The following is a 21,965-nucleotide window of genomic DNA, read 5'->3' on the forward strand; positions in this document are numbered from 1 at the left end:
CAAGCTCATAGCGCGCCACCGAGTGGCGCGCTACGAGCTTGTAGGTCTGCTATTTTTGAAAAATCGCAGAACGACTGACATAGAAACATAGCTTTTTCAGAAAACTGTCAGGATGTAGAAGACATTTTTAGAATCTGATCTCAGGCCTAAATGGGTTAAGCGCTAATCCAACGGGCCTGATGCACGGCCACACTTATCGTCCCGCCCCACATGTGCACTTTGCACCGTGCAAATGATGCCCGCCAGTGTATGCCAGGGCCGCCGCTCCAGTCACCTGTTGTTACAGCAGGGAACAAAGCCTGGCACGCACGGGCACCGCCAGAGCCCTGCAGCCAATGGTCTACCGCCAGGTAATGAGGGCTCCATGCATATGGATGGGCATCGTGGCAATCTGGATGATTGACAAAACAGATAAACAATAATAACAAGCAAGGCCCGGGACAAAAGCGTATTGCGAGGCCTGCCTACAAAAGGCTGTTGTTGCCATGGCAAGGTGAAAAGGAGGCAGCGCATCATGGAGAGGAAGCCGGTCGGGTTGACGTTTGCTCTCTGCACTCTGCCTCTATTTGCGGTCTACTGTATTGTGTGACATTGCAGAGTAAGAACCCGTACACTTTTTTTTGCAGCTCCAACACTACATCTTAATATCAGGGTTGTCCCTGGCTCTTTGGAGGGCTTAGTTGCTGTATCACGGCCGAGCTACACCAGGCTTTTTGCGCGCGTTTACGCCAAGGGGCCAGTGAGGCTATTCAACGTTGAAGCTCTGGGCCCTAGTGGTAGGAGGAGGGACTACAGGCGGACCCGTGGATTCATGACCGGGAAACCCCGTGCAGCTGGGCTTTAACATTGAGCGCTCGGTTGCACTTCCGCATTTGACCACCAAAATTTGGTGGTCAAATGCGGAAGTAGACGTTCTGAGACGGTACTTCCGGCAGTCTTCCGGGTGCTTCAAAACACCACTGAGCAACTTCCACTGACATGAATAGCTGGGGGGGGCGGAGCTTCGCGCCAGTTCAGTCTCTATCCTTTTATATACCCCACGTATGTGCACATAAACTTGGTGAACACGGTATGTTATTTAAAATGATGATGATACCAATGAAATACTTGCACCAGGTGGGCGCTATAACAGGCCACTTTATGTTTTGGCCTATAACTACTAGATTGATGTGATAGTGTAAATGGGCTTGCACAATTAAGGAAAATAATTATTTGACGGCCTACTCGTATTAATTGTAACTGATGGCCTTTCAGTGGCTCACCATGTGCCGGCAGGTACAGGAAGCTAGCTGAGGTCTCATGCCAGAGAGAAGACAGACAGACAGTCCCATGTTTCTCTTCATCTCGGTATAGCGCGGGGCAGAAAGCCACATGCTCTGCCGCCTCCCAAAATTGAGAAGAAAAAAAATCAATTAAAAGAAGAAAATCACAATCTGTCAAGCGTATCTAAAGCAGATGTCAAAGTCAAAGTCGTACGATTTGTCACACACGTTACCGCAGTGAAATTTGTTCTCCGCATTTGACCCATCTCTTGGAGCGGTGAGCCGCAGCCAAGGAGCGGTGAGCTGCAGTGTGCGCCGCGCTCGGGAATCATTTTGATTAGTAGATTTGACCCCCAATCCAACCCTTTGATGCTGAGTGTCAAGCAGGGAGGCATTGGGTCCCATTTTTACAGTCTTTGGTATGACCCGGCCGGGGAATTGAACCCCGACCTCCCAGTTTCAGGGCGGACACTCTAACCACAAGGCCACTGAGCTGTACGGCTCCGGTGCTGTCTTTGTCGTAGGCCTCCCATGGGCGTGCTAGAGAAGGAAGATGGAGTTTACTTACATGGTGCTGTCTCAGCCTGTCTGTGTCGTAGGCCTCCCATGGGCCTGCTAGAGAAGGAAGATGGAGTTTACTTACATCATCCGTTAGACAGCTGGATTCTCTCCTTCTCACTGTTGGCTGTTTTTTGGAGGAATTTGGATTTAATAAAAGACTTTATTGCTCTGAGAAAAAAAAGCATTATCGATTGACCGTTCTCCCAGGCTCCGACTCAAGATCTCAAGGTTTTCTTTTCATTTTGACGTTGCTGTTGGGAATTGGCTCTGTTCAAAAGAACATCTCAAGGAGATGGGTTTTTGAAAAAGTATATTTTTGAGCAGGTATAGTTGATTTTGCCTGCTGCAAACGCCAGACATAAAAGTTAAGACTGACACTTTTGGTTGGATTTGATGGTAATCATTCACCCATCAGACGCACCATACACATTCATATTTCATTATTCCAGGTCTATCATCTGTCCAACACAGGATTCTACTTGACGTTAGTACTCTTATTATTTCTTTGACTACAGTATGTTCAGTCTAGCAACTCAAATCACATTTTAGTGGCGTATCCAAATTGTAATCACATTCAAGTGTGTGTGTGTGTGTGTGTGTGTGTGTGTGTGTGTGTGTGTGTGTGTGTGTGTGTGTGTGTGTGTGTGTGTGTGTGTGTGTGTGTGTGTGTGTGTGTGTGTGTGTGTGTGTGTGTGTGTGTGTGTGTGTCTGTGTGTGGCTCAGAAGGTAGAGCAGGTCGTCCAATGATCCCTGGGTCGGCGGTTCGAATCCCGGCTCCTCCTGTCCACATGTCGAAGTGTCCTTGGGCAAGACACTGAACCCTACATTGCCTCCAATGAGTCGGTCGGTGTGAGCTCGCCACCATTGGTGTTTGTGCGTGCGTGCGTGCGTGCGCGCGTGCGTGCGTGCGTCATATAAATATAATCAATATATATGCATTTTCAGCATACTAGACAATTGCAAATGACTTAAGTACTGCGTACAGTAAACATAACCTGAAATCAGATTTGAACTACGTATGTTCCAATGTGGTTTGAAAACTCAATTCAAAACAGATCTCTAAAGATGTGTCTCGATCTGGACGTTTGAACACAGGAGCCTGATTTATACTTACTTGTAATACGCCGGTGTCAAGTGCCCCAAATAGTCGATCTACAAACATAATAAAAATATGTTACGTTGCGACACTTTGTGAGATTGCATAGAGGCTATTTTATGAAATTGGTATGACAGAAGTTAGGTTTCTCACGCCTATATCGATGCAGCGAGTCAACAACCATGAAATGAAATGAAATGAAATGAAATGATTACTATATTTACCCAGGATATCTGGGCTAAGCTCAAGAACTTGTTTCCAGCCAGGCCCTGCTCATAGAACATTTCATCGTAGTGGTTCAATGCCTTGTTCAAGGGCACTTCAGCGGTGGTAATTTTAACGTGTCGGACCGCTGATTCGAACTGGCGACCTTCCGGTATCAAGACCGCTCCGCAATCCGTTCGGCCACCGCTGCCACATGTCAGTCTGAAATACACTAAACCGATAATTTCTCTTGCAACAGTGTGAACAGTCAGTCCTACGTATACAGATCCGAATTGAGAATCAAATTGGGAGTCTCCTGCAGCCCGAACAAATAGTGCCTTTGACTTGCATCTGCACACAGCATTGCATCGGCGCCCGCTGCTTTCAGCACCGCTCAGTCAAAGGGAGGGTTAAGTGCATGTCTAATGCCCCCTTCCTTTAACGCATTTTGGGCGGGAACCCCTTTTGGTGTTTTAAACATTGTTAGCTATTGAAAAATAGCAGATCTACAAGCTCATAGCGCGCCACCGAGTGGCGCGCTACGAGCTTGTAGGTCTGCTATTTTTGAAAAATCGTGAAAATATTTATTTCAGGATTTAGAAGATTTTTTCTAAAATTTCGAGGTCAGGCCAAAATGGGTTAAACTATATTAACTTGGCATGTGTCCACACAGTTGCTGTGGAAATGTAAGCGAGATGAAATGGGGGAGCAGGTCGACGGCAACAGAGATCAAAGTGTGGAAGGGGAAGCCCTACAGATACTGTCATCCTCTACAAATGTTTAGCGAAGCGTAACCTGTATCTCATTATTGTAACACCCTCGTCTAGCCCATTTTGACCCGAGGACGATTTGAGTTTAAAAACGTTCGCTCTGAAAGAATATATATTCAAAGGTTTACGCCACATTTTCACGGTTTTTCAAAAATAGCAGACCTACAAGCTCGTAGCGCGCCACTCGGTGGCGCGCTACGAGCTTGTAGATCTGCTGTTTTTCAATAGCTAAAGCATAACATAATGCTTGAAACACCAAAAGGGGTTCCCGTTCAGAATGGGCTAGGCTGGCACCCACATCTCCTCTCTTCACATAGTGTTTCACATTCAGCCCAGCCGCGGTAGCGCTTATTTATCCTTGGTTCTGAAATCTTTCTTGGCTCAGTAACCCCCCTTTCACTGATCTGTGAATCCAACTCCAAGTATGCTCTTTTTAAATGTATTTTCTTAATGTTGTAAATGACCCGCGAGATGCCTTTTTTAGTGTTTGTCGCCAGCAGGGGGTCATGCATACTTAAGCGGTGCGTTGCACTGTGTGTGTGTGTGTGTGTGTGTGTGTGTGTGTGTGTGTGTGTGTGTGTGTGTGTGTGTGTGTGTGTGTGTGTGTGTGTGTGTGTGTGTGTGTGTGTGTGTGTGTGTGTGTGTGTGTGTGTGTGTGTGTGTGTGTGTGTGTGTGTGTGTGTGTGTGTGTGTGTGTGTGTGTGTGTGTGTGTGTGTGTGTGTCCAGTAAATGTGGAGTTTCTGCCTGGGCAGGCTTTTCTCATGTAAGCACAAAGTAATTTCACTGAAATTACATCTTGTTTACATCTTGAACACATCATCGTAATCTTTGTTTTTGGGTGTGTGTGTGCGTGTGCGTGCGTGCGCGTGTGTCCTATTTACCCAACTATATGTTGCTTAGAAATCCCATAACTAGCAGATGCTATGACTGAATGACGCCTTTTGAAGAACATTACAAGTAATAACGTCGACAGTAAGAACCTCCCCAGGGCTCTATTCCTGGCCCACTCCTTTTTGTCCCTATAGTCTAAGCCAAACCTCTTTGCTGAAAACGGCTGATCTTCAAGTTCAACGTGGACATTGTGAGCGTGTAGATCTGCTCTTTTTTGCCGAATGTTCGCCTACTTTCACCAAATGGTTAACATTTTATGACATGACTAGAATAGGGATTCAAGTGGTTAGCCCATTAAAACCGGGAAAGCATCATTTTAGGTTTTAGCTATACAATATGCGTGTGTGTGTCACGACTCACAATTCTTTTTAAATAGCAGATCTCATTTCGTGCCACGCTATGAGCTTGTAAACTGCTTTATTAACGCTAACATTATTTATTCAAATCTTTGCTTCTGGGGGGCTTGGGGGGGGGAAATTTCTTTTTTACACATAATATAAATACACATAATAATCTTGACATGAAACAGTTAGAGAACCACTGATATAGAAACATACGTGTTTCAAGACTCGGCCTCGGGTCTCAATGGGTTCAACTGGACTTCCGCATGTCTATACGTTACTACATCATTCCATGGATGATGATGATGTTGTTGTTGTTGTTTGTACATTGCTGTGTGTCCTGGAATGTGGTGCCAATAAGCATTGCCTTAATCTTTTCCCAAGGCGATATAGATGAATGTGTGGGGGACACGGGATGGGGAGTGGGCTTCCAGTAATCTCCCAGACTGCAGAGATGCGTCTGGGAGGCCTGCAGTGAGTTAGTCTGGCCCCGGCATCACCCAGCCCCCCACATTGTCACACATATGGCGCTGCCTCTGTGTCAACTGCACTCTATGGAGCTTCTCGTAATTAACCCATTTAGGCCTGACGTCGAAAAAAATCTTCAAAATCCTCCAGTTTTCTGAAATAAATATTTTCACGACTTTTCAAAAAATAGCAGACCTACAAGCTCGTAGCGCGCCACTCGGTGGCGCGCTATGAGCTTGTAGATCTGCTATTTTTCAATAGCTAAAGCATAACATAATACTAACACCAAAAGGGGTTCCCGCCCAAAATGGGCGGGACTTCATCAGATTACATACAGTTGTCTGCTTACTGGAAAAGCTAAGTTTCTATGTCAGTCGTTCTTAGATTTTTCAAAAATAGCAGACCTACAAGCTCGTAGCGCGCCACTCGGTGGCACGCTATGAGCTTGTAGATCTGCAAATTTTTCAATAGCTAAAGCATAACATAATGCTAACACCAAAAGGGGTTCCCGCCCAGAATGGGTTAACTAGATGAGTGACAAATGAAATGACAACCACGAGGTGGATTTCGTCGTATCTGTCTTCTTTTCCCAGGGCTTCCTCCTATGAGTTTTATGTCATTTTATTTTTAGTCTGTAATGTGCGACATGTTCATAGCCGTGTGTGAGTGCGAGGGGAAAACATTTGTAACTTGTAGCATCTATACCCTTATTTCATTCCTTTGATCATTTCGGTGATGAGTGTCATATCTGTAACCGGTGGAATATGCACTGCGCATGCAGGAGAACTTAATGGATATGACCCATGGGTTCCCTGTGCGCGGCGAGGGAGAACACGTACGCGCAAATGGAAGGAAATTGCCTTCGCTCTGCCAAAGACACTTCCGTTACATTCTACGCTGAAACGGCGGACCTGGGCTGAAAAGGGAACTACTAAAACCAAAGCATTTCAAGAAATGAAACCTTTCAGACCTGCCAACGTTTACGCGGGCACGGCCTCCGAGACGTTAGCACTGGGAAATCTCACAGGGGCCAGAAGACACCTCTAACCCATTCTGACCTGAGATCAGATTCTAAAAATGTCTTCTACATCCTGACAGTTTTCTGAAAAAAGCTATGTTTCTATGTCAGTGGTTCTTCGATTTTTCAAAAATAGCAGACCTACAAGCTCGTAGCGCGCCACTCGGTGGCGCGCTACGAGCTTGTAGATCTGCTATTTTTCAATAGCTAACGCATAGCATAATGCTAACACCAAAAGGGGTTCCCGCCCAAAATGGGCTAATTGCCCGTCTCTACTCGGCAAGCAGCAGCAGAGAAAAACAACCCAAATAATCGCATTCCCAGGAGTATTAGCAAATAGCAATGACTATTGCCGAGGAGGAGCGTCGTAGTGTTTCAGAATTTCCATTCAGAATCTGTAGTATACAGTCGTTCTTTGAAACAACTGCTAATGCTTAAACTTCAGGAAGAGAGGGAGACATTTTTTTGCAAAGTATATACATGCACCCCCACCACCACCACCACCACCCAGCCGTGACCCACCCTGTTTTGATTGTTTCAGCAATGGCAGGCGTTATTGTCATAAGCATCACTATAGAGGGTATGCGCGTGACATCATCGTCAAACCCGGAAGTTATGCAGGAACGCCTACTGAGTGGCAAAAAACTACTTTCTGGCCTTGACAGTCCATACATCCACACAGAAAAGTCATATCTGATTGCATTAAACAACATTAAACGATGTTAAACTCACTTTGCCTGTTGCTTTGCCACTCGATGTGCCATTCACTTTAAGCATGCACATACCCTCTATAGAGGGCTGGGTTCTTTTATAGGCCATTAGTTATGTTTTCATACACAGATTCTGCAGTGAACAGTTTTACGTTTTTTTTTGTCCTTTGCAGTACCCTTCCTTTTTTTTTTAGAACGAGTCATCTGGTTCAGAAAATAGGACTCTGAGTTTTGTGCAATCAATAAGGCTTCCTACTATAAAGGTCGCGATGAATAATTAACCGGCTCTGTATTGAGATTAAAATAGTCTCTTACGCGTACCCATGGCTCATACAAAGGAGCCGATGCATATACATAATTGCAATCTCACCGATATTTTTATTTCATTGACAAGCTGCACAATGATGTGCTCTGATTTCTTTGTGTTGCTTTTACCCCGCATGATCAAAAGCCTTCATTATCAAGGCAACCCTTCGTTGCTGCAGACTCTTAACCCATTCTGGGCGGGAACCCCTTTTGGTGTTAGCATTATGTTATGCTTTAGCCATTGAAAAATAGCAGATCTACAAGCTCGTAGCGCGCCACTCGGTGGCGCGCTACGAGCTTGTAGATCTGCTATTTTTGAAAAATCGAAGAACGACTGACATAGAAACATAGCTTTTTCAGAAAACTGTCAGGATGTAGAAGACATCAAAATGGGTTAATTGGGACTGCAGCAAAACAAGCAGCATTTTATATATTAGCTCTCCTGCCCAAACGGGAAGCGGCCGAGCCTGCGTTATGGCTCACTTCTTCTCACGCTGCTGTGTTCCCGTGGGGAAGGACAGAGATGTCATCATTAGTGGCCTGCAGTGGACTTTCTGGCACATGTGTGGCTTGGCCTTGGCTGCTGCTGGGGTCTCAAATTGTGACCGGCATGAACACCTATGGCGTATTTGTATTTGCAGTTGTCTGTCTGGTCTGTCTTGTCTGTCTTGTCTTGTCCTGTCCTGTCCTGTCCTGTCCTGTCCTGTCCTGTCCTGTCCTGTCCTGTCCTGTCCTGTCCTGTCCTGTCCTGTCCTGTCCTGTCCTGTCCTGTCCTGTCCTGTCCTGTCCTGTCCTGTCCTGTCCTGCTTCATACATTTGGGGGAACTAATCCGGGAAGGCACCTCTACCTGTCCTTTTCCTTCAGAAGGAAAGAGGAGGAAATTAGCCCCGGTTGACTTCATTAACACAGCTGACCTTTAGGCCGACAATTTACAGTTACAGACAACAGACCCACGTCTTCTTCCTCATCTCTCATCTTCATCATTTACCCTTGGTCCTGATCATCTCGTCATCGTCACCCTCTCGTCCTCCTCCACAGTCTGTGGGCAGCTTGCCTCTCGTCCTCCTCCACAGTCTGTGGGCAGATAATAAAATTGCAAAAATGATCCAAACTCCCGGCAGGAACATTAAGATTTTGTCACGTGCGACTCAAGATAAGTGGGACCCAAATGCAGAACAGGCAGGTATCATATGAACAGGTTACACAGGACTGGACCATAACACCAAAGCAACATATATACAGGGAACACAAGGAACCGAGGGTTTAAATAGACAGGGAAACCATACATCATAATCACAGGAAGATGAGACAAGAGAGGTAACAGTAACTATAGGCAACATAGGAAACACTAGATAGAACATCACTACATAACAGTATAACAGACAGATCATATTATGACAAATATACAAACATGATAGCGTGACTTGTAAAATTGCACATACTTTGAGAAAAGTCCAATGCCCCATAAAGTGTGTTCTGGAGCCGTATCTTTTTTTTAATTTTTTTTATCCCACGATTTTGCAACCCATTTCTTTCACCCAGTGTCAATTATCTAATGTAATCCTGGGCGCTACACTTCCTCTGCCAACCTGGGGGGGGTGGGGGGGTGGGGGGGGGGCAGCGGATTGACGGTCTGTCATATCTGAAGGACAGTTATGGACTGACTTCAGTGGGGTGGGTGGGTGGACGGACGGACGGACGGACAGTGATTGACAGATCGGTGTCACTGCCATACTCATTCTCCCACCAGGCCACCGGCAAAGTGTGAGATTAGAACTAATATTGAAGATGCTCATGTTTTCTGTTGCTGTGTGTCAAGTCCCAGAGGGGCAAGCGTTTTGCTATGAGCTGTATTTACTCACACATGCATTGCAAACAGCACCATGCTAGTAACCGCTCCCCCCTGGGGAGGGGAGGGGGGACGCCATCAGGAAGGCAGGGAGTTTCCTTTCTGCTATAGTCATTTCATGTATATGCACTGACTGTACTGCCTGTGGGATCTGATGTCCAGAAAGAACCCTTATTTAGTTTAGGTTTAAATAAGGAATGCTGTCATATTTACAGCAACAGGCTATAGTGAAGTGGTTTTGGTATAAGGCCACATTGGTGGCAGTGTTTGTGCTATCTCCCGTTTTCAACAAAAGGAAGACACTAACATTGGCTCTTCTCTCGCTCTCTGTTTTCCTGTGTGTGTGTGTGCGTGTGTGTGTGTGTGTGTGTGTGTGTGTGTGTGCGCGTGCGTCTACAGAACCTCATAAAGAACCTGCCGGAGCAGAAAGAGCTGAGTGCGCTGGCGGAGCTGAAGGGTGAATTTGAGGAGCTGGTGGAGTCGGAGCAGTTTGGCATTGTGGTGAGCATACAATAACCTGGAGCAGCTCGTGGAGAGCTCGCGCAGTAATCGCATACAGTACACATGCACACACGCTTCCCCCTATATACTCAAACACTCGCATGCATGCACGGTTGAGGAATTCCATTTCCGTTCTGTTCTGCTCACTGTCTCTCTCTCGATACGCCGCACGGACGCGTGCACGTACACACACAGCGTTTTTTAGTACCACACACCAGTGTAGTACAGTATAGCATCGTGTTATTATGGACTCCCATTGCGAGGAGGTATAGGTGAGCGAGGAAGCAGGGAATTATCATGGACCAGGAGCTATATGGGAGAACATGGGCCTCTATCATAGGCCATTATATATTATAATTAGAAACCTCACAATATAACAGGGCGCCTCTTGAGTTAAGTGTGGAAGGGCAAGGGCAGCTTCTAACCGACGGAAGCTCAGATAGAACGTGCTTATATAGCGTTCTGGAGGAGAGTCGGCATCAGCAGCCCTGGCATCAGCTGTCAATAATCTGTAATGATTGGATGGAGAGACATAGCCGTGGGCCATGAAATCCAGGCTGTAGTAAAGAAAGTTCTTTTGAAAATCACCCCGCGTGCCTCTGTAAATGGATTCACCATGGTCGCCTCTGGCCTCCTCCGTTCTTATAATGCGGAGGTAACTCCCGATGCCTTGCTGTGTAACATCATTTATTATGAGGTATATGCTTGTACTACAGCGCATAAACTAGCTCACGTTGTTGTTGTTGTGTTTCCAAAGTGACATAAATGTCCCCATAGAACATTGTCAGGGCCGTGGCAAAAGGAAATGTACAGTCAGACCCCGCAGGGCACTAGTCATGCCCACGCCGTTCCCTGTCATTCCCCCCTCCATGATGGGCTGCTTTGTCTTCCAGGATACACACGACGAAGCAAGGGCGTGTGACAGTTTCAACCCGCTACTCTGATCGCATTGATGTCGCGATTACATACCATACCTCCCCCAACCGATGAGGTATTGCGCCGCGGCGCCGCGTTGTTATTTCGTCCCCCTGGGAAATAAACCTATGCTAAGGCTTTCCCCCTCGTGCAGGAGCTGTCACCGAGTCGCGCCCTCTTTTCCTGTGATTTCTCCTCGTTCTGTACACGATGAATCAATTCACGTGTGATGTGAGTGGATTAGGGGAGGTGTGTCTGTCGCTTTATGTGTTGGTGTGTCATCGCGGGGAGGGCAGGGTTTGATTAGTTTGACAGACCTGCTCACAGCAGATGAATAAACCAAAGCTGTAATGAAACATCGTGGTCTGGATCTGGAAGCTGCCTCCGAGCAGTGCATTATGCATGGATGTGTAGCATACGCCCCTGTTTTCTTTTTCTTTTTTCTTTTACATTGCCACATATCTTAACCAACCCCCCCATTAAAGGTATATTCAGTGATTTCACTTAATTCAAATATCACTTATTTTTTGGATAATCCTCCCTACTATAAGTGTGCTGACCATATAAGGAGTTCCTCCCTGTCCCTAGTGAGCCCCTGGGGTAAAAAAACCCTAGTTTCGGTTTGGGCTTTGGGTGGCAAAGCCTTCATCCAATCAGGATGAGAGGGGCCTTCCTCCAATCATGATCGAGTGGGGCGGGCATTGGTGCACGTGCTGTTGGTCTGTTGTACTTCCCCCCACTGTAGAGCGTGTGCATGTGCACATCTTGTTACCGTGTGGACCGGGTTTTTTTCCAAATCACCCAAATCACTGAATGCTCCTTTCATTTAAATTCTTCTTCTCCTACTTGTTTCTCTTCCTTGCATCCCTCCATACTCTCTATCTCTCTCTCTCTCGCTCATTTCTCTCCTCACCTTTTTACTGAGCACTCCTAAAAGCAAGCCCTGCAGCCATGAAATAAAATGTATTGATTATTATTTACAGACACATCTGTTTCACGGGAGACACTCTCATGTTCCTCTGTTGGATGTGCAGTCCAGACACACTGGGGGTGTGTGTGCACACGTGCTCATGTGTGTGTGTGCGCGCGCGTGCGTGTGCGTCTGTATACCGTATATTTATATACAAGATATGTACAGTGACAAGATCTCTCCTAGACCTTCAGCGGTTTACTTTGTCCGTTGATTTTGGGGTCATGGTCACCCGCACACCACAACACCATTTCCTTTTCCTTGTTTGTTTGTGACCACAATGCACAATTTACAATTTAGGCAGAGCGATTTACAGTAAGGAGGAACAATACATGGTAATACATCAAATGCATAGAAATAGTCATCAAGAAATAAGCAAGCTAAGAACCCAATATCTGTCTTAACAATCTGTGCAGTGAAGCTATGAGTATAAATTAGAGTGCTATGTGCTACGTCTACATGAAATGCTAACTTTAATCGAATCAAAATGCTAAATTATAAAATCTAAACTACACAGATGAGCTCGGTGAAGATGCTGCGCCCGCGCCTCAACGGCATCCTGTTCAAGCTCACGTTCGAGGAGCAGGTGAACAACATCCGGCCGGACATCATGAACGTGACGTTCGCCTGCGAGGAGGTGAAGAAGAGCGAGGGCTTCAGCAAGCTGCTGGAGCTCGTGCTGCTGGTCGGCAACTACATGAACGCCGGCTCCAGGAACGCCCAGACCTTTGGCTTCAACATCAGCTTCCTCTGCAAGGTAAACACACCACGCCACACTGCATGCATGCATGCTACTTCTCCTGTTTCCCTGGATAACCCCCAATCCTTTTGTATGACCCGACTGGGGATCGAACCCCGACCTCCCAGTCTGAGGGTTAGGGCTGTGAATTTGGGTGTCCCTCGATTCGATTCCGATTCTTGGGCTCACGATTCGATTCAAAATCGAACGATTAAAAAAAAAAATCAAAAGCATTTTTTTTCAAGATTCAAAACGATTTTCTATTCAAAATGATTATCGATTCCATCACAATCTACTCCAGTCTTGAACTGAAGTGACTACAGTAACTTGAAAATGACTGAAGACATGATGTTTACTGTGATTAGGGTGAGCTTACATTTCATATCACAAACACCATGTAGTGAAAACTCCTGTAACTGTAACCAGAATTGTTTTTGGAAATTATGAATCGATTTTGAATCGTTCATAACGGAATCGCGATTCTAATTCGAATCGATTTATTTTGACACCCCTACTGAGGGTCACAAGGTCTCTGTAATAATAATGGATTCATAACAATAATAATACATCCAATTCATATATCTCTTTTCTAGGTACTCAGAGTTTCTTCTAGTGATATATGCTAGCCCTCTCTGGTGGTGAGAGATCTCCCAGGCAGAGTCACCTTATTGATTGCAACTTGTTTTTCTTTGTTTGCATTACTCTGCTACTCCCACTAACCAGTCTGATGAATTGGTTGAATGAGCATAAATGAGCAACAAGCTTGACCTCGCGGTTGTAGCGTGCCTGTTGCTACTGGCTGCAGTCACTTAGTGCTAATAATTCACGCTTATCTACTTCTAGAGAGAGAGGAAAAGGTCTTCTGGTGGTGTGAAGAGTTCAAAGAGATGGAGTCCATGTAGAATTACATTACATTAGATCGCAGCAAGAAATGGCGCATGACGCATCGTCCATTCTGCAGTGTGTTTGCCTGAAAGACAGCTGTTATGATACATCTTTAATGGAATGTAACCAATTCTGCATTTGCACTTGTATCCCTCTTCCCTGTATAAAAAAACGGCGACCGAAACGTTGTCCACCTCTCACAGAGACACTCTGCTCTCGCTGTATATTGCTCCCAGAACAATGATGATACAGCTGACGGCCACATACTCATCAAAGGTCTCTGTGCAGGGTCAAGAGAGAATGACAGGCAAACAAATGAAAATGGGCTTTATCGCCCCCAAATGCTTCTTCTTCCGTAGCTATGATACGCAGACAGACAGTGCAAAAGGCAATTCTCCCTGAATGTCAGTGTGTCAAATCCAGCATGCCATTGGTATTCCTGCAAGCTGTCTGTATCAGACCGAAGTGTCCGTGCTGCAGAGCCTGGGCAAAGCCTCGGGGGGTTGATTGGGCCATTATTGACGGACAAGGAAAAAATGTCTGCTTTCTCACTTTGGTCAATCAACTAAATGGCCCCCTGAGTGGTGGGTCCAGGCTACCTAATGGGCTCATCAGGGAGAGGAGGGGGGTAGTCAGTGAAAGGGCACGGCGAGACCCCTTCCCCCCCCCCCCCCCCCCCCCCCCCCCCTAAACCCTCGCTGTTCTGTCTCGTCCCTGTCAAGGACAGGCAGATCTCCCGGGTGCCGTTTTTGGTCAAGTGCAACCCGAGCGTGCGGGCTCTGTGTTTTACTGGAGCAGTCATAAAATGTGCAATAGGGTCCGACCTCGTCAGAGGACGGGGTGAGGCAGAGGTAAACGGAAGGCACGTTATTGACCATGTTTTCTTTTTCTTTTCATACCATGATGGGCTCTCTCCCTATGATGCTTCACACACTTGGCATCATTTTGCAACGGAGAGTCATTCATTTTGTTCGGGAACATCTCATGACTATTTGAGAATAACTAAAGCATATAGTAAGAGAATAGAGGACAATTGTTCACATTTGTCATTTAACACATTGATTAAATGGGGAAAATCAGCTGCCATGTAATGAGCAAAAAAAAAGCACGGAATGCCATTTCCCTTGTGTTTTATCACTGGCTTACTGGGGCAGAAACTCTTCCACAGGCATTATTTAACAGCCAGAGACCACATGGTAAAGATTTGTGCTTAACTTGGAACAGAGCAGTGTGTCTCGGTTCTAATAAGCAATTTAAGCAGTTGACTCGTAACTGGGGGGGGTCACCTACCCCAGCAGCCAGGTGACCTTGTGTTCCTTGAGAGGAAGATTATGTAGAATTAACACTTTGGCAAAACACCTGGAAGTTTCTATAGGTAATACACATAGACAAGGTAATAGCGCCTTCTATTATCATAACTATACCCTTCATAATCACAGCACATGTGGTCATTGGAAATTATGTGACCTGACATTGGTTCCCAAAAATGGTGTGCCGAGTCACTGCCGTCAGACAAGCTTGTGACGTGCTCGGCTAATTCCGCCATGGATGCCCTGAGATGTGCCGTGGTGGTGGCTCAGGGGTAGAGTGGCTGGATGGTAACCGTAAGGTCGCCAGTTCGAACCCGGGCTCCCCCAGAGTTAGTGTCGAAGTGTCCTTGAGCAAGACACTGAACCCCTAATTGCTCCCGATGTGCTGGTTGGTGCCTTGCATGGTTTCTGCCGCCATCGGTGTATGAATGTGTGTGTGAATGGGTGAATGTAATGCACAATCTCTGTAAAGCGCCTTGGATAAAGGCGCTATATAAATGCACCATTTACCATTTCGATTTTGACTTGCCCATTGGGCACAAAAAGTTTGAAAACCCGCTGCCATATATAGTTTGTTGTCAATTAAACAACCACCACCTGATGCTCCTGCAGTTGCAGAGAAGGCCTTGGCCTGTCTGCTTTGGGATTCACCCTCTTTAAAAAAAAAAAAACCCTTCTTGAAAGATAAGTCAAGTTTTATAGAAGACATCTGACATCTTTCTGGAAAGGTAGGCTCTAAGTGTGTACACAAAGTTTATGGCAGCTTCAGAAAAAAAAATGCTACAAAAACAATGCTGAGCAGCGGAAGAAAGAGCTTACTGCTGCTTTTTCAGAGCAGCTTTCGAAGCCACGGAACGAGAATGGACTTTAAATTAGACATTAAGTTCATTAAAACGTAATCTTCTTCCTCCTTCAGGAACCTGGTGTATACATCATTCATCTTAACGCATTCTGGGCGGGAACCCCTTTTGGTGTTTCAAGCATCATGTTATACTTTAGCCATTGAAAAATAGCAGATCTACAAGCTCGTAGCGCGCCACCGAGTGGCGCGCTACGAGCTTGTAGGTCTGCTATTTTTGAAAAATTGTGAAAATGTGGTGCAAATCTTTGAATATATATTCTTTCAGAGCGAATGTTTTTAACTCAAATCTTTGCTTCTGAGGGGGACCCTGGAACAACGTATTTTCAGATGGGGGTCGGTGGCCAATTGCATTTTTGGGGTCCTTGACAAGAAATATTGTGCACCACTGATACAGAAACATTTCAGAAAACTGTCAGAATTTAGAAGACATTTTTTTTAATTTCGACGTAAAATTTTGGGCGGGAACCCCTTTTGGTGTTAGCATTAAGTTATGCTTTAGCTATTGAAAAATAGCAGATCTACAAGCTCATAGCGCGCCACCGAGTGGCGCGCTATGAGCTTGTAGGTCTGCTATTTTTGAAAAATCGAAGAACGACTGACATAGAAACATAGCTTTTTCAGAAAACTGTCAGGATGTAGACGACATTTTTAGAATCTGATCTCAGGCCTAAATGGGTTAATACAGTATGTACCCTCAGCCTACTGTGGCACGGATGTAGAGGGGCGGAGAGTTTGCGTTGTTTGTTTTCATTATGCGTGCATACAGTACCTCGCTGAGATCAATAATGACAATACGGTAGGTAGGTAACAAGCTGACGGGGTATTCTTCTTCCAGCGCTGTTAATGCACGAGATTAGAACCTAAATAAAAGACCCTGGTGAGAAGCTCCAAGGCACGTTCTCCCTGCAGCGTTAGTTATTCATGATAACACCATCAAATTGAAACTCTCCATTGGAACAAGTAGATAACCCACACTGGTTAACCCATTCAGGCCTGACGCCGAAATAAAAAAAAAACGTTCGCTCTGAAAGAATATATACCTATTCAAAGATTTGTGCCGCATTTTTACGATTTTTCAAAAAATAGCAGACCTACAAGTTCATAGCGCGCCACTCGGTGGCGCGCTATGAGCTTGTAGATCTGCTATTTTTCAATAGCTAAAGTATAACAGAATGCTTGAAACACCAAAAGGGGTTCCCGCCCAAAATGAGTTAACATTGTGGGGTGAATCGTTTTTTTCCCCCCGGAAATTCATGTTCTCTCTCATGTAATCTGGCTGAAATAAAATATTTGCAGTAGTAATATCTGTAGAATTACTATGTACTAGTCCTTACCCGTTCTGAGTATAAAAACAGCGCCCCCTAAAGTCACAGATCACTGAACTAAAGCTTAGAAGTCCATTTTCTCTGCTTGGTCTTTTTTCCACTACTCCTGCAAGACATTTTTCTATAAGCCATATCTCCAAAACTGGTGGGTCAAACTGAACAACCAATATGTCAATTTGAAGCTATGATTCCCTGCTTTCATATGACATGACAAAACGGGTTATTCATTATTATGTGTTGTTGCGCGCATGCGCACACACACACACACACACACACACACACACACACACACACACACACACACACACACACACACACACACACACACACACACACACGGACCATAGTATGCCTCCTGCGATGCGAAACGAAAGTCCTCCACAGTGTACTGTGATTGTGAAGTTGTGTGTTCACGTTAACATGCCCCCTGTCCAACTGTCTGACGCAAGAGTAGCTAGTAGTATCGTTTTCCCCATGTGGACTGTGGGTCTGTTACGCGGAAAAGTGTGTCCCAGTATTAATCTGTGGCCGTCCCAAGATGCAGTTCGCTGGTGACACTGGTGACACGTGATTTGCGGGGAGATGTGTGATTTGCGGGGAGATGTGTTTCGGACGGACGGGCGGACTGAATGAAAGACAGCGAATAGACAGGGAGCGAGCGTCCGCTAAATTATTAGATAGATTTGTTGTCTCCACCAGGCGGAAGGCATGGGGAGATATGTTTTGCACTCTGTCCGCGTGTCCGTCCGTCCGCCCGTCTGTCCATCCTTCTGTGTACAGCTAATCTCTGGCACCGTTGGCCCGGTCGATGCCAGACTGTGCACACACACACTCCTGGATGCCCACGACGAACCTCTGCCCCCAAATCTCCCAGAGCGGCTTGTTATAGCGCCACCATGAGGCAGAATTTTGAAAAACTCATTTTGACACCTTGTGAAGTACTTTTGATGCCGTTCCCAACGACCATTCATTCATCCATCTTCAACCGCTTATCTGTAGTCGGGTTGCGGGGGCAACAGCTCCAGCAGAGAGCTCCAGAGCAACATTAGTAACTTCATCCTGGGGGATCCCAAGGCGAAAAAGATATCGGAGATATGAACCCTCCAACTCATCCTTGGTCTGCTCCAGGGTCTCCCCCCAGCCGGATTTCCCCCAGGACCTATAGGGAGACGCCCGAGAGGCGTCCTAACCAGATGCCCCGAACCACCTAAGCTGGCTCTTTTCCAAGCGAAGAAGCAGCGACTCAACTCCGAGTCTCTCCAGTGTGACTGAACCTCTCACCCTGTCTCCAAGAGAGATGCCAGCCACCCGTCTGAGGAAACTCATTCCAACTACCGTGCATGTCATTTCATGAATATGCTGCATTCTACATCGCAGTATTTATGACATTAACCTGACTCACGCCCTATTTTAGACATTGTTGTACAACAGTGTTGCGCAAAAGCAGTGAGGTTATAGACAGACAATGTTTGCTATTTCTGAACATTTTGTAACATTTTCTTCAAGCATTTTCTTCTGTAGTGATATGCCCAAATTTGGGGGCCGGCAGATTGAATGCGGTTATAGTCACTTGTGTGTCAGAAGACAAACAACAAAACACGTGTAATTAAAAGAGATCTAGCAGCCAGCCGTCCCCCTAGCCACCCGTCCCATTTCCCTTTTGAGCACGGTGGCAGAAGAAACCTGTGCACACACAGTCTGGAGCTCAACGGGTCGCATTCGTCACCCTCTCCCAAAACAAACGCAGGGCTTAACGCCGTCACTGCAAGTCTTGAGATTACCACACCGTCTGTCTGTTGCTGCTGCAGTCCAGGCTCACTGCCACCAGCTCTCAACTTTCCAAAGTCACAATACCACTCAGCCCCCATTGTCATGATTCCCAGAGCCTCGTCGCGTGGTGCCACTCAAGTGTGACCCCCACATCTCTCTCTCTCTCTCTCTCTCTCTCTCTCTCTCTCTCTCTCTCCACAAATTATACAGTCCCTGGGAAGGATCGCTGCTGATCCCTTGTTGGGAGCCGTCGCCGCAGCTCCTTAACCCGTTTAGGCCTGACGTCGAAATTAAAAAAATCTTAAAATGTTTCTGAAAAAACGTATGTTTCTGTATCAATGGTGCTCAATATTTCATGTCAAGGACCCCAAAAATCATATGTAATATGCCTCCGACCCCCCCCATCTGAAAATATGTTGTTCCAGGGACCCCGACAGAAGCAAAGATTTGAGTGTTCACTCTGTAATAATATATATCCAAAGATTTGAGGCACATTTTCACGGTTTTTCAAAAATAGCAGACCTACAAGCTCGTAGCGCGCCACTCGGTGGCGCGCCATGAGCTTGTAGATCTGCTATTTTTCAACAGCTAAAGCATAACATAATGCGTCAAACACCAAAAGGGGTTCCCGCCCAAAATGGGTTAAATTGAGCAATCAAAGGCTGACAGTCCCTCTGTTAGTGTGCGGATTCTGTGGTCCCATCACTGCATTTGTTCTTTTATTAGTTCATTTTTTTTGCCTCTCTTTATTGATTTCCCTATACTCGATATTTCTTTTGAAAGCCTATTTCCATGCACCACCTACTGTACAGCTCGGTGCTCCACTCTGAATGCTAAGTGCGTTGGAAGGAGATGCATGAGAGATATACGCAAGTATAGTAACTACTGAGGGGTTTGAGATAATATCAGCTACGTTTTAAGCTAATTTAGATCCCTCTTCGGAATGTGCTCTACTGTGTATATATATATATATACAGAAGCTCAATAAAGAAACAAACCATAACATATATCTTATTCATCTACTTGAAATGAACATATTTCGAGAGTAGAATTGACTTGAGCTCAGCCTCATTCGTGCACAAATCTTCGATTAAACCCTCCGTTTGTTTAACCCATTTTGGGGCGGGAACCCCTTGGTGTTTTAAGCATTGTTATACTTTAGCTATTGAAAAATAGCAGATCTACAAGTTCATAGCGCGGCACCGAGTGCCGCGCTATGAACTTGTAGGTCTGCTATTTTTGAAAAATCGTGAAAATGTGCCTCAAATCTTTGAATATATATTCTTTCAGAGTTTCAGTTTTTAACTCAAATCTTTGCTTCTGAGGGGGGTCCCTGGAACAACATGTTTTCAGATGGGGGTCGGCGGCCAAATACAGATAATCTTGCGGGTCCTTGACATGAAAATGTTTGAGAACGACCGAAATATAGGGTTTTTCACAAAACTGTCAGGATTAGAAGACATTTGTAGAATCGTTCCCAGGTTAAAATGGGTTAAAGCTGCCTCAGACCACATGCACGCAACAATCATAGACCCCCAGAGTCTTTGAAGATAAATGAAAATTGGGAAAATTTAATCTTGAGACATTTGCAGAAATTGGTAAATATTCAATATCTGTAATTGGAAATAATATTTTCAAATAATACCGTACATAACGTAATTGAACATGCATACATTGAAACAGCGGATGGAAGCGAAGTATCTCAATTAACCCATTTTGGGCGGGAACCCCTTTTGGTGTTTTAAGCGTTACGTTAAACTTTAGCTATTGAAAAATAGCAGATCTACAAGCTCATAGCGCGCCACCGAGTGGCGCGCTATGAACTTGTAGGTCTGCTATTTTTGAAAAATCGTTAAAATGTGCCTCAAATCTTTCAGAAAATTGTCATGATTTAGAAAACATTTTTTTTAAATTTCGACGTCAGGCCTGAATGGGTTAAATGCAGTGGTGGATTGTCAGTCTTTGTCACCAGCCGTGTGTCACGTGGTGTCATTGTAATTCAGCTAATCACCTGCCAGCACTCGTAAAGTGTGCAACAAATAAAATCACTCGAGGCTTTTCTTCTCATGAATATTCATCAAGCAAACGCTCCCTCGTCAAACAAAGAGCCTCTAAATGCTTGAGAATATAATAACTATTCAGACAACACTGACCTCCATGTAGTCGAGTGTCATGCGAATGTTTTAGATTAGGATAAATTAACCAAAATCCCAAACTTTGTGGCCTGTTACATTTGATCTGTCTCCATCACACAGTCAAATTCAGAGTGTTAATTCAGCACTGGAAAAACTCTGAATTTGACTCTTTCAGAGTTGAATTAATACTCAGCATTTTGGTGTCCAGGCAGCAGTAAATTCAAGGGTTGATACAGTATACTGCTTGGGATTGTTTTCTGGTTTGTTCCTTGTATCGTATCTGGAGAAATAAAATAGTTCTTGAAATCTATATTCAAGAATGTCAAAAAAAGAAATTGCAGCCACTAATCAACATAACTTGAACGCATCAATATATCAATAACCTACATTTTCTGTACTTTATCTTCATAGTAGGCATACAGAAAGCGTTAGCATGCAAATTAGAACAAGAACAAATCGGTTTTCCCAAATGGATCCAGTGTAGTTATTATTTAGTCACAAGTTCTTCAGACTTGACTTGACTTGACTTGACTTGACTTGACCACACCACACCACAACACAACACAACACAACACACCACACCACAACACAGCACAGCACACCACACCACACCACACCACACCACACCACACCACACCACACCACACCACACTCAACCTCGTCCCCAGCCTGGTCAGGTCCTAATGCAGAGAGTGTCTATAGGCTACGGGTAGCCTATACTTCCGTTTAGAGACTCAACCAGCTAGGTCTTCGTCTTGCCCAGCATGCTTTCAACCATGCATCCCTATCTTGGGCGTATCCCAGAAGAAAATGTGTATATATATATATACCCTTTTTTTTTTGAATAGATGTACAAGCTTGCAACATATCATGATGCGTTGTGAACTTGTGGATGTGCTATTTTCGCTACTTGAACGTGACACTGTCATATGGCAAGGTTTACAAGGCCATTAATTAATGAAATAGAAGATAATATGGAGATACAAGGTTTTCTGCGATGACGAGATAGTAATACTTTTACAGTTTTTTTCCCCTCGTCAATGATAATCACCGTGCTGTGCTAATCAGCTTGCAA

General features: G+C 45.1%; 1 protein-coding gene across 1 annotated transcript in view; it reads left to right on the plus strand.

Moving 5' to 3' along the window:
• Positions 1 to 21,965, plus strand: part of LOC306920670 (protein diaphanous homolog 2-like) — a gene marked incomplete at both ends in the record, with an annotated part of 127,029 nt that overhangs the window by 67,749 nt on the left and 37,315 nt on the right. Inside the window, 2 exons of the mRNA XM_079497489.1 lie at positions 9,878 to 9,979; positions 12,382 to 12,621. Coding sequence (XP_079353615.1) covers positions 9,878 to 9,979; positions 12,382 to 12,621 — 342 coding nt within the window. The remainder of the gene's footprint in view (positions 1 to 9,877; positions 9,980 to 12,381; positions 12,622 to 21,965) is intronic.

Source organism: Electrona antarctica (assembly GCF_951216825.1).
Source record: "Electrona antarctica genome assembly, chromosome: 1".
Classification (NCBI taxonomy): domain Eukaryota; kingdom Metazoa; phylum Chordata; class Actinopteri; order Myctophiformes; family Myctophidae; genus Electrona; species Electrona antarctica.